The 14,051-nt window shown below is 37.2% G+C and overlaps 1 protein-coding gene across 1 annotated transcript in view; it reads left to right on the top strand.

Annotated features, from left to right (window-relative positions):
* Nucleotides 1–14,051, top strand: part of LOC136856173 (nephrin-like) — a 112,477-nt gene that overhangs the window by 59,488 nt on the left and 38,938 nt on the right. Inside the window, exon 2 of the mRNA XM_067133841.1 lies at nucleotides 13,125–13,257. Within this exon, the coding sequence (XP_066989942.1) occupies nucleotides 13,125–13,257 (133 nt within the window). The remainder of the gene's footprint in view (nucleotides 1–13,124; nucleotides 13,258–14,051) is intronic.

The following is a 14,051-nucleotide window of genomic DNA, read 5'->3' as shown; positions in this document are numbered from 1 at the left end:
GTCCCAGAAATTAGCCAAGGGCATTTCATTCGTCACAGCCAATACCCAAACCACATTTCCACTGTAAGTGTTGAACAAATAGAATTTTCAACAACTCCGTGAGGGTGGCTTATATTCATTTACTTATGTTTAAAATTTGATATGGGACTATGTGTATTCACTCAAGTGTTAAACAGTCTTGTATATTTCTAAATTAAGTAGTTTGTACCTTCAACATATGGATGATAAACCAGATTCCACATACTGTTTTCCCCTATAAAAATACCGAGGAAATATTCAAGAACTGACAACTAAGTACCCATTATTTATTTAAAAAAATTATAACACAGGCAAATGGTATGTCTACGAATGCAGAATATCCGAGGAACCTAACTTACAAACCTATCAGGATTTTAATGATTTTATGAAAAGCTCAGAATGGAAAATTTAGAAATCAAATGCGCAGAAGCCTACGTCTTTGATCCCCTAGAAATATCAGCCTGACACTTCAAAGGTTCGCAAATCCGCCCCTTGCTTGCACATTCTCTTGAATTCTGGTTCCTCCAGCAAGTTGCTGCTACGTGTAACAGAAAAATAGAAGCAGCAGAAAATGTTCTAATAGAAATTACTCGGCAGCTCCGTAAAGAGAAAGTCGACTATAATTGATTTCTTGAAATAGGTGCGATATTTTTTACTTTAAGGATAATTAGCTTGTAAATACCACGAGTTAAGTTTCTCCATCAATGCCCAAAAAAGGTTATTAGGCTACCTCCTGAAAGCTTATGCCATGATTATGCATTAAAGGTGTTATAACAGACATTTACACTTTACAATGCTACTCTGCTTCTGACGCCATTTCAAGTTAAAAACTCCCACTATAAGCAGAAACCACTCAAAAAAATGTGTATATTAATACTTTTGAAATATACTATTCTGAAAATCGTCCAAATTCAAGATTAAAGATAACCAACATTCTATGATCAAAGTGGTATTCTTGAAAAGTTACTTTTGGTCTTTCGAGAGATTTTCAGTTAAAAGTTAAAGAAACCGCTGAACTTTAAAATGAACCAAAGAAGCTCCTAACTTAGTATTTTGTATTTGAAAATGTATTTTGATACGTGCACTAACTGCCTGATGACCTTTTAAACATTTCATGTGCTATATCAAACACCCGATTGCCATGGATAGCTCGGTGAACACTAGCGTCCAGTACCAACAATAGCATCCAATTCATATGATAATATCTTCCACAACCTCATTATCTATGCTAATTGCACTAAAACTCACAGCCTTGTTGATGGGTACCACTGGAAACTCATGCCTTGATTAGGGATAGCATCCCAAACTCTCTCCCTGTGTTTATGAACAGTTCCAGAACGCACTGTTCAAGGAAGCATCACAGTTCCTCTTATGTTATGACCAGCCCCACAAAGCACTGCCCTTGTACAGTGCCTTTGGTGATCATGAACTACAATCATTGTGCCGATAGTGACATCTACTCAGGGTTCATGGAAAATAGATTCATTGCCTAGGTTCGTGGGTGACATTACAAAAATTGCCAGTATTCAAGAGTAACTTCCGAAACTCAGTGCTTGTACATGAGTATCAAACTCATTGCTTGTGTTAATGAGTAACAAAATCATTGTGTACATACAGTAACATTCATAGTGTACATAAAAGCTCATTGCTTGTGTTCATAGTGTAAAACTCATTGCTTGTGTACAGAGAAACTCATTGCTTGTGTTCATTGAGTAACAAACTCACTGCCTGTATAGAGTAACAAATTCATTGCCTGTATTCATAGAGCAACAAACTCATTGCTTGTATTCATAGAGCAACAAACTCATTGCCTGTATTCATAGAGCAACAAACTCATTGCCTGTATCCATAGAGTAACAAACTCATTGACTGTATTCAAAGAGTAACAAACTCATTGCCTGTATTCATAGAGCAACAAACTCATTGCCTGTATTCATAGAGCAACAAACTCATTGCCTGTATTCATAGAGCAACAAACTCATTGACTGTATTCAAAGAGTAACAAACTCATTGACTGTATTCATAGAGCAACAAATTCATTGCCTGTATTCATAGAGCAACAAACTCATTGCCTGTATTCATAGAGCAACAAACTCATTGCCTGTATTCATAGAGTAAAACTCATTGACTGTATTCATAGAGCAACAAACTCATTGCCTGTATTCATAGAGCAACAAACTCATTGCCTGTATTCATAGAGCAACAAACTCATTGCCTGTATTCATAGAGCAACAAACTCATTGACTGTATTCAAAGAGTAACAAACTCATTGACTGTATTCATAGAGCAACAAATTCATTGCCTGTATTCATAGAGCAACAAACTCATTGCCTGTATTCATAGAGCAACAAACTCATTGCCTGTATTCATAGAGTAAAACTCATTGACTGTATTCATAGAGCAACAAACTCATTGCCTGTATTCATAGAGCAACAAACTCATTGCCTGTATTCATAGAGTAACAAACTCATTGCCTGTATTCTTAGAGCAACAAACTCATTGCCTGTATTCATAGAGCAACAAACTCATTGCCTGTATTCATAGAGCAACAAACTCATTGCCTGTATTCATAGAGCAACAAACTCATTGCCTGTATTCATAGAGTAACAAACTCATTGCCTGTATTCATAGAGCAACAAACTCATTGCCTGTATTCATAGAGCAACAAACTCATTGCCTGTATTCATAGAGTAACAAACTCATTGCCAGTATTCATAGAGCAACAAACTCATTGCCTGTATTCATAGAGCAACGAACTCATTGCCTGTATTCATAGAGTAAAACTCATTGACTGTATTCATAGAGCAACAAACTCATTGACTGTATTCATAGAGTAACAAAATCATTGCCTGTATTCATGAGTAACATACAAACTCAATGTTAGTGGATAGCATCATAAATACACTGCTTATGCTATGAATACCCTAATTGCAACAAAACTAACAACATGCCTGACAAAGATGACTTGACTACACCCCACAGATATTCCAATTATTCTATGTCCATAAAATACCCATGACTCAAAATTTCCATACCTTCAACTATACAAAAAATTGCCTGTTAGCGGAGCTGAAAATTCCTAGCTATGAGTTCCTGACAAATTAAATGAAACTAATTCCATCTGCTAACAGTAGAAATCCAAACTACTCTGGACATTAGCTCTGTCTGGGGGAAAATTTTGCATGACTGATTTTCCAAGCGATTAGCTATTGGGTAAGAAAGCTCTATTATCGTAAATGGCCCATACATTTAGGGAGCTTCCTATTAATCCCCTATAACCAGAAACTTTGTTGCGAGAAAGGAGTGCTAAGTTCGAATCTTCTGCAAATTCTGCTAAGTCTAACTCTAACTTCACGCTTCAAGATTCAAATTTGGGCAAAACCTTTACGAATATTGGCCAAAACTTATCTTGACTTAACCTAACCACAAACTCAACCATTTTCAGGAAGCTAAAATTCTAAATTAAAATACAAAGACACCAGACCTGCACATAAATTTAATTTCTTTTGATGTTGAATATTGCCGTTTGATGACAAACATTCTGAATTCTCTCAAACCTTAGGAAGCTTCTGCAAACTTAACTTATTTGGAAGCAGCCAAACATCTAAACACCTAATACCTATCTGAACTGACAAGAAAACTAAGTCTCTGCTTATCACCTGAAAGAAAGAATTTGATTAGCCGGCTTCAAAACCACCCAAGAACCTGCATAGTAGGTCATACGACCTACTATGCAGTGCATGGGGGCTCCTCCACCCCTCCAGGGGCGCCGCCCCCAAAGGGGTGGAGGATAATTTGAAGCCGTTCAAGAACAGTATATGCAAATTTAAAAAGTAAATTTTACAAAAATCAATACATTAAATTTATGATAAATTAAAATGTAATTACAAAAGTTTTAAAAATTTTACAAAAATTTTAAAAGTATTACAAAATTTTAAAAAAGTAAATTTATGACAAAGTAGAAAATTAAATTTATTGCAAAAATTTAAAGTCAATTTATGACAAATCAGTAAGTAAAAATTATTTAAAAAAAGCAAATGACACAAAATCACTGAAAACTAAACTTGGGCGAAAAAAATACCTCCTACATCCCTGTTGCTCAAGAGACCAGCTTTACCATGCCTGAAGCTTTACCGTCAGAACAGGAACTCAAAAGTCACACCTGGAAAAGACAGAGCATTAGAGCTGTGGGGAACTTATCCTAAATCTCGTAAATTTCAGGCGCTTACTCACGTCAGGTTATGGGTCAACGCCCACAGACGACCACAGAATTAGTTAGAATGACTGCCAATGATTTGTACTAGATTAAACACGCAGCAAGATTCGAAAATCCCCAGATCAAATATACAGTATTAGCAGTAAGGCGTTCATGTCCCAGTCGTACCTTGCAGAAGCCCTGTCTAGACCACTTACGATATGATAGATCAAAGAGGAATTGAATGCGCCCCTCCTGACATAAAACATAAAAGGATTACTTAGCAAACTCCTGTGAAACGTCTACCGCCCAGAACGATGTTACAGCCGAAAAAGATCCAATGTTCAGATGTCCGAACTAGAGCGGTGCTGTCATTTGCCAAGGACTCTAAAGTCTGCGTAGTGTTTCTCGCTTATTGGAACCTGACCGTAAGCGATCTATGGATATCGATGAAATTGCTAATTTTGCGAGTGTTATTTCTATTTCCTACTCAATTTTTTCGCTCGTCTTTCGTGGAAGTTTAAAATACTGCACGTGATGAATAGATCTTCCTGAAAGTAACTCGTAATTTCTCTTAGGGCTCACGAAATAACTCGCAGCATAATCCTGTCGCATATTTCTTAACATCGCTTTGATGAAATAACTTTTAATTCGCGTGGATATTTTGTCATAACGATATATAATGACATATTCTGTATATACTTATATATATATATATATACACACATATGTATATATATGCGTGTGTGTATGTGTGTGTGAAATCCATCCACTATCTACTACCACACAAAACCCGTAATCTCTTTCCCTCTCTCTCTCTAAATATCACATCTAAATCCAGGTCATCTGAGCTTCAGCAAAAGACAAAGGTATGATCTCTCGAAAAATGGACTTTCCAGCCCAACCTTTCGAGTTGATGGGCTTCGAAAAGCAGCTGGAGAATGGGGGAAGGAACAGAGTAACAGAAATCTCAAAGTATAGAAAGATATGGGGATGGAGAATAAAAGATATTCTTTGTCCAGGATATGAGACTGAGAGAAAGGACTTCTTCTGTCTTGTGAATGTGCCTTGTGTTTCACCTGAGAGAGAGAGAGAGAGAGAGAGAGAGAGAGAGAGAGAGAGAGAGAGAGAGAGAGAGAGAGTGTTGTGATCAAAACAAGAAAAAAATCAATAAACAAATGACAATGCTTCACTTTTTCAAAGTTAAACTGGTGAGATTTTTTCCCAGGGAATCTGAGGTCTGTGTAAATTGATAAAATAAAATAAAAGCCACATTATTTACCTTTTTGACTTTCAAGAACTCTAAAAAAATGACCACTGAATTGTTGAATGATTCTGGGAACACAGACAATAAGGGAGAATTCAGCATTTCTTTGCTTGCTTTTTTAAGCTAATTCTTTGCGAGTTCATGCTTTTAAATCACACCGATAGATGGCGCGCATTCACCCTCTTTGCAGACGACAGATAGAAAATCACTCCAATAGATGGCGCGCGAATTCATCCCCTTAGCAGACGACAAATGCGCCCTTATAAAAAATCCCCTAACCCAATTTTACTTCAGATTCAGTAAATTAAATCGTTTAAGTTTTGGGAACGAGTTTATCAATACCTATTATATATCACCTTCCTTTTAATTAGAGGAGAATTACTTCGATAATTGCCCAAATAGGAATTGAAGTTGGGAAATCGAGCGAAAGTAATTGAATTGGGAAATGCATTTTAAGGGGGAAAGTTCGGCATAATGGTGGGGATATTAGCAGTGTAATTCTCTCTCTCTCTCTCTCTCTCTCTCTCTCTCTCTCTCTCTCTGTAGGAACTCTAACATTAAAAATAGCAGCAATTAAATAGCACTTGCAGCAAAATCTGCAGCTAGCAAGAAACCAATAGCCATTATAGACGAAACATGGGGCTATTAGCTAAAGAAAATAGCAAAATAGCAGAAAAGCTACTATCAAAACTAATGGGTAACAATAGCAACATTGCTAGCCCAAAGCAGCAAGCGACATCTCCATATTTACGTACCCTGTATATGGCAACAGGAAGACTAATTAAATAAACCTGGCTGACTGAATCTTAGTTCATCTCCATATTTACGCACCCTGAATATGGCAACAGCATGACTCATTAATAAACCTGGCTGACAGATTCTTGATTCTCTGCCTAATAAACTTGTAAGGTTCAATCTTTTCGAACCTTTCTTTTTTTTTTGCCACTCGAGGGTAATTGATTTAGAACTTAGAACAAGAATTTTAATTAGATATTGAGGAATATTTTTTGTTATATTTAGTTTTAGTTTTCTGTAAAAGGAAACCATTGTGCCGGCTTTGTCTGTCCGTCCGCACTTTTTCTGTCCGCCCCCAAATCTTAAAAACCACTGGGGTTAGAGGGCTGCAAATTGTTATGTTGATCATCCACCTTCCAATCATCAAACATACCAAATTCCAGCCCTCTAGCCTCAGTAGTTTTATTTTTATTTAAGGTTAAAGTTAGCCATGATCGTGCTTCTGGCAAAGTTATAGGAGAGGCAACCACCGGGTCGTGGTTAAAGTTTCACGGGCCGCGGCTCATACAGCATTATACCGAGACCATCGAAAGATAGATCTTGATTATACGCCGTGACGGCTGTACAGAAAACTCGACTGCTCATTTTTTACTTGTTTCTCAAAGGTTGCAACATCCACAGACATTAAACCATCTGCCTTCAGACTTGGGTCCCAATTCTCAATTCCTCTGAGACTTCCAGACTTCCAGAGACTTCCAGAGACTTTCCAGACTGGAAAAGAAACAAGTCTTTGATATTCCGTCACAGCTGGAAGATTAAAAAGGTCTGCTAAGTGGGATCGGTCCTTTCGTCCGCTGTGGGGTAGTTTTCTCCTTTTGGGGGGGGGGGAGGTTTCAAAAGGTGAACTTTTGAGCCCAGAATTTATAAAAGAAATAAGTAAACAAACCGATCTCTTCAGGGGATGAGACGAGACAATTTGTTCGGCTTTCATCCCTTGTCAGTCTTTTGTTTTTCTTTCTAAGCAAGTTCCTGGTTTACAGTTTGGGAAGGGGTAATCTCTCTCTCTCTCTCTCTCTCTCTCTCTCTCTCTCTCTCTCTCTCTCTCTCTCTCTCTCTCTCTCAGGAGTCTGTCTTCTGCGAGACTGTTGTTGGTAGCAGACGTGTTTCAAGGTACTCTCGAAGCAAAGTATAATTTTTAAGATCATTTCCTAAAGAATAATAATAATAATAATAATAATAATAATAATAATAATAATAATAATAATAATAATAATAATAATAATAATAATAATAATAGTCTTCCAACTGATATGAAAAATGGGAATGAGAAATATTTGCATACAAAAATAAAGAACAAAAATGGTCAAATATATTGTAGCTGATGTTTGCATATAAATCAACTAAGCAATTTATGAATTGCACATAAAAAATCATTTGTATTTATTATACAAAAAAAAGAGAAACTTTTGCAAAATATATCGACTGGAATCAAAATTGCTGATTTGATTTATCTAATTTCATTTCTGATTTTGCAGAAAAAAGGAACATCACAAAAATTCGTACACGAATGATATTATATATTTGTAATCATTGATGGTTAGTGGCTGTGATGAATTGGTTATGATTTTGAATGTTATTGATATATATTTATATAATTTTTGATTTGATATTGGGTCATAGTAGCTGAGCTGAGTGGTATCACGTTGAATTCCAAAGAAAAAAATAAAAAGTATATATTTAATATATATATATATATATATATATATATATATATATATATATATATATATATATATATATATATATATATATATATATATATATGTGTGTGTGTGTGTGTGTGTGTGTGTGTGTGTGTAGTTAATTATAAAGACAAAAATCACTTCAGCTCTACATTAAAAGGCTCGGTCAGGAGTCAGGCCTACAACCAATTACCATTTGTGTACCCTAAGCTTTTCTCGTCTGGCCAAATTGGTTTTGTGGTGGAGGTCAGTGGAACCCCGCCCCCCCTTCCCCCCTCCCCCCCCCAACTTTCACCATTACCCTCGTTAACGTAATGGCAGTGTACATGGAAGGTATATTACACACAGAAAGGGAAATTTCAATATACCGCAGGCGTGAGTTATTTTTTTTTATTTTGGTTACAGTGAATGTCAAATTTTGATTTTGCATTTTATTTGTTTATTTTTTTTTACTTGTTTATTGTGTCTTGATTGAATTCGTAATTGTTTGTCCTTGTTTAATTCTCATTCATTTTTTATTGTTACTAAGTAAAATAATTTCTCAATTCAATATTTTATTTGTTTATATTTACTTGTTTCGCTTTCGCTGTATTTGTTTATTTTTGTCGTGGGAAATAATCTTTATTATTTCTCTCTTTCCTTATTCTCTGTATTTATTCCATTCCCAATGCTTCGGTGTCTTTGCTGATGAGAATAACTTTCAAAGGATATATTCTATTGACTCTTTCCTTAAAAGCTTGAAATTCCATTTTCTCTTGTCTATAACAACCATCTTTCAAAAAGTTTCAAAAGATAATTCTATTATCCTTTTCAACAGAATGTTTCAGACGTCACTTCCAATAGTATATATTTCTTCGTGATATCCACAGTTCCAACTTTAACACAGAGAGTTCTTTTTTAAAGTAGCTGAATCTGTTCTTATGCTCTCTCTCTCTCTCTCTCTCTCTCTCTCTCTCTCTCTCTCTCTCTCTCTCTCTCTCTCAGTCGTGACTCCTATATTTTCAATTGTCACATTTTTTTTTCCCGATTTTTCTTCATCGAGGGTCAGTATTGGAGACGAGGCAGAAAAATCACTTGATATTGCAGTTTTTTTTTGGTTGTCATTCTCTCTCTCTCTCTCTCTCTCTCTCTCTCTCTCTCTCTCTCTCTCTCTGTATACATACATACATACACACTCACACAAACATATATACATATATACAGAGAGAGAGAGAGAGAGAGAGAGAGAGAGAGAGAGAGAGAGAGAGAGAGAGAGAGAGAGAGAGAGAGAGAGAGAGAGAATCCCAGTACTGCAAATTCAACCCCCCCCACTGTTGTAACCGAAGGCTACATAAAGCCAATCAACATTTTTCCACCTTTTTTCTGAACTGGTAAATTGGCAACGACTGACGTGGAATCATGACTCCTCACCCCAAATCCCTCCTTCTCCCCACCCCCCCGTCCTAATTGGTGGTTCCTTACCTTCTTGTGGCTTGATGGGCAGTAATTTCGGGGATCCTGCGACGCCTAATGCTATGGAGCCTAGAGTTACGAGCCTATATATCTCAAAACGAGGGTCTTCTGAAGTCTAGATCTACGATTCTATAGTCAAGAATTGTAGAAGTATGATGCAGCTCTATAGTATAGAGGAATAGAGTCCTGCAGAGCCCAGAGTCACGACCGTATAGAAACGAGAGCCTTACTTGTATAGAGCAAAGAGCCACGGTCCCATAGAGTTAACATCTTGATTATATAATGCCAGAGCCACGATTCTGTGCGCCCCAGGACTACATTACTATAGGGTCAAGCGTCGCTGTCATATAGGCCACAGAATCAGAACGCTATATACAAACAAAGCAGCATCTAAGTGGTCATAAACTAAAGGTCAGTATGGTCATAAACAAAGTGCCATAATTGTCATAAACAAAGTGTCTATGGGATCATAAACTAAGGGTCAACATGATCATAAACAAAGCCTGTAAGTGATCATAAACTAAGCGTCAATATAGTCACAAAAATTTCTAAGTGGTCATAAACAAAGCGTCATAATGGTCATAAACTAAGGGGCAGACATGGTCACAAACAAAGCATCTAATAGGTCATAAACTTTGGGTTAACATGGTCACAAACAAAGTGTCAACACGGTCAGAATGGTCATAAACAAAGTTTCTAAGTGGTCACAAACTAAGCACTTATTGTGGTCATAAACTAGAGCCTCAATATTCACAGAATTCAGGCTGCAGAGGTCATTCCCAGTGTCATTTATGGTCATAAACTAATGAAACTGTATTATCTCTTAATTTCCTTAGGAGGTCTTCCAGGTGTGCAAAAACACACTAATATTGACGTAAAAATTGCACAGGTATATTAGTGGAGAACAGACTACTGACTCAAAATAATTAATTGTCTATCACACCAGGAGATAAAAGCAATTTATTTTCAATTAAGTTTTAAGCTGAAACCACGTTTTGTGCTTTCAATTTAGCCTCCCATTAAGAAAGATGATTAACTGTTATTCAACTGTCAGTCAGTATAATGTCCATGAATTTTCAGTGCCTGCAGAATTATCTATATATAATCATTTTTAATAAATTTTCTTTCATATCTCTTGATAATTTTCCCACTCGGGGTTAGAGGTCCTTCCATTATCAAAGACTGATTGATTGGTGGTATGTGAACATCTTTGTATATACAGTATATATATATGTATATATATATATATATATATATATATATATATATATATATATATATATATATATATATATATATATTTGTTTTTTTTTTTATGCCACAGGGACAAAACAGAACCAAAATAATATATAAACCTTTTCCAGCAAAAACAAAAGTTATAACAGCCAAGAAAAAAGGACAGGTGACATATATCAGGAAATACTGAAATTAAAAACAGGAATTTAAAAATACGATTCTCATAAAGCCCACACATCAATATCTGACGTGTCATGATGTCAGAATTATCTCTCTGTATATTAAACATCGTATAAAGAAGGACTGTTCAGTTTTCAAAGGGGGCTTTGTCTTGGCTACAACTGAAATGTGGAATTGTTCGTCTTTTAGGAATGGTGGAATCTTCCGACCTCGAGAATTAAATTGATCCCTGTTCTTTCGTGCTGTTCCTGACGTCTTCTGAATTCCGGGTGTGTCGGTTTTAATTTTCCATTCCCTCGTGTTTATTCATTTATTTATTCATCACCTTTTCCTATAACTTGTCTCTCTCTCTCTCTCTCTCTCTCTCTCTCTCTCTCTCTCTCTCTCTCTCTCTCTCTCTTCATTCATCACTTTTTCCTATAACTTCTCTCTCTCTCTCTCTCTTTATGCATCACCTTTTTCTATAACTTCTCTCTCTCTCTCTCTCTCTCTCTCTTTTTATTATCCCCTTTTCTTATTATAAATTCTCTCTCTCTCTCTCTGTCTCTCTGTCTCTCTCTCTCTCTCTCTCTCTCTCTCTCTCTCTCTCTATTCATCACCTTTTCCTGTAACTTTCCCCCCTCTCTCTCTCTCTCTCTCTCTCTCTCTAACTGTCTTCATCACATTTTTCCTATAACTTCTCTCTCTCTCTCTCTCTCTCTCTCTCTCTCTCTCTCTCTCTCTCTCTCTCTCTCTCTCTCTGTCGAAGATTTAAAGGAAGAAAGAGAGAAATAAGTGAAAAATACAACAGAACGAATTAATTGAACTCACCTCGATCCATCCTTGGTCATTGAGACGGAAAGTGGCCTCTTCTATAATTCAATGAAATGATTTTTACCTACTGGGAGATAAGAAGACCACCGCTAGAATTTTCCGAAGCCATTATCCAAACTGGCGAGCCTTGGTAAGCTGGAAAAATTATCTTTAAATACGAGAATCTGTTTTTATTTATTATTATTAGCGTGTTGCGTTCTGTCCCCTAAACCTGTCGGGGTTAATCAAACACCTGTTGGCCAACCACACCTGCCTGACTTAATCTCTTCATCACCTGTTTGGGTACTGCACCTGATCGCCTGAGTTACTGTCATCTAATTAGACCTGTTTGCTGTCGGTCACACCTGCTGATTTTGCCATTTGATAAAAGTCATTGCTCTAGGCTACCTGTGTTTGCTGAATTTGTCGAACAAAACTGGAATGTTCAAATTTTCAACTTGTATCTCTAAAGGATTTTAATCCTAGGCTCTATAGGATTGTGGGATTGTTTCTAGGTCTACTTCATGACCAGCCTTAGCATAGGACTACATCTACATACAGTTCATGACCATTTAGCTTTTATAGTTATGATTTCTAGATCATGAGTCCTCAAGTCCTTTTTTATGAGTACTTAGGCCTAAATTCATTATGGCTCTGAGTTCACATACTTAGGCCTATTCCATAGCCACTTTGTTCTTCAGTTCATAACCACTAGAGCAGTTAGTTTACGCCTACATAGACCTATAGTTTCAGCTCCTTCGCCCCTTATCCACAACCTGATATTTAGAATGTTTAAACAACTGGTTAGGTCTAGACACAACCAGCCGACTTGTCTGTGATTGGTTCAAGGTTTCGCTAAACCATCATTATAGAAGTTTATTGTGTTGAGAGAGAGGTGAAATTGTTGGCCCAAGTCATCCCTAGGTCGTAATTTCACAAAGTGAGACGTTAAGTGGATGCCTTGACGTCTCTCTCTCTCTCTCTCTCTCTCTCTCTCTCTCTCTCTCTCTCTCTCAAGACAATCAACAGGTGCAATGCGATGATTCCCACGAGATAGACAATTCTCTAATTAGGAATATAGGACAATTAGCCTCGTGTTTCTTCATAAATCCGAGATTTACTACGACCTAACACGTTGCGTGAATATAGAAACCCATAGTACGCATCCATTGAGAGGGATTTTTATGAATGGATTGCGTGTTATTACTGTGAAACATCGTAGGTCTGGCAGATAACTAGTTCTCGTAGCTTATGAATGACCTTAGGTGTTGGCTTACTGTTTAGTTCGTAAGCTGCTAAATACAGTTGCAGAGAACAATATCATTATCAGGATTATTTGTATCGATTAATAATTCATCTATTAGTTTGTTCTAATAACTATTTTATATTTCCAAAACGATTTTATAAACAACTTCCCTTTTATACGTCACTTCATCGCCGCGCTGTACGATAATGCTGCCGCCCGCACCTGATACGTAAACATTAACGCCTCTTGATTCTGTTTCAGGTCCCCTGACGGAGGCATGGGCGGTGGTGGGTGGCCACGTCCTCCTTCCGTGCAACATGGACCCGCCCGTAGCAAACGACTCTACACACCTCGTCCTATTCTACTATGGGGACGCCGGGACGCCCATATACAGGTAATGAACGGAAAAGGTTTCTTTGGGACATTGGCCCCAGTTGTGTCAGTAATTAGGGCAATTTCAATAAGGATTTTCTAGGCCAAATTCTAAGGCAATCAAAGGCCCTAATTCAGTCAGTTGATAGGACACTAGGACAGTCAAAGGCCGCCCCCTGTTAGGTCAGTTGCTAGGACAATCAAAAGCCCTGTTTAATGAGTTGCTAGGACAATCAATGACTCTTGTTGGTCAGTTGCTAGGACAATCAAAGGTCCTTCTCTTGGGTCAGTTGCTAGGACAATCAAAGGCTTCCCTGTGGGTCAGTTGCTAGGACAATCAAAGATCCCTTGTTGGTCAGTTGCTAGGACAGTCAAAGTTTTTGTGCTTGTCCAGTTGCTAGGACAATCAAAGGTCCCCCCTCCCCCCTCTGGCGTCAGTTGCTAGGACAATCAAAGGCCCCTTGTTGGTCAGTTGCTAGGACAATCAAAGATTTCTGCTTGTCCAGTTGCTAGGACAATCAAAGGCCCTTGTTGGGTCAGTTGCTAGGACAATCTAAGACCTAGCTGAGTTATTTACCAAGACAGTCAAAGGATATATTTGTGTCATTTGCAAGGACAATTAAGATCGTAGTTATTGTCACAGTTGCCATAATTTCACTGCTTTTAAAGAAAAGTTATGTTTCGGTGAGGTCTGTGGGGTTTATTGTTCATCATTTCAGTGTCTTATTCTTTATTATCTCTTATCTAATAACTACTATAATCATTACTTTAGAATTATTATCACTATGGTTGTTGGCGCCACTCAAACGATAACTC

The sequence above is a fragment of the Macrobrachium rosenbergii genome, chromosome 34, assembly GCF_040412425.1.
Source record: "Macrobrachium rosenbergii isolate ZJJX-2024 chromosome 34, ASM4041242v1, whole genome shotgun sequence".
Taxonomy (NCBI): Eukaryota; Metazoa; Arthropoda; class Malacostraca; order Decapoda; family Palaemonidae; genus Macrobrachium; species Macrobrachium rosenbergii.
The sequence above is the reverse complement of the archived record's forward strand: the minus strand, read 5'-3'. Positions and strand labels throughout refer to the sequence as shown.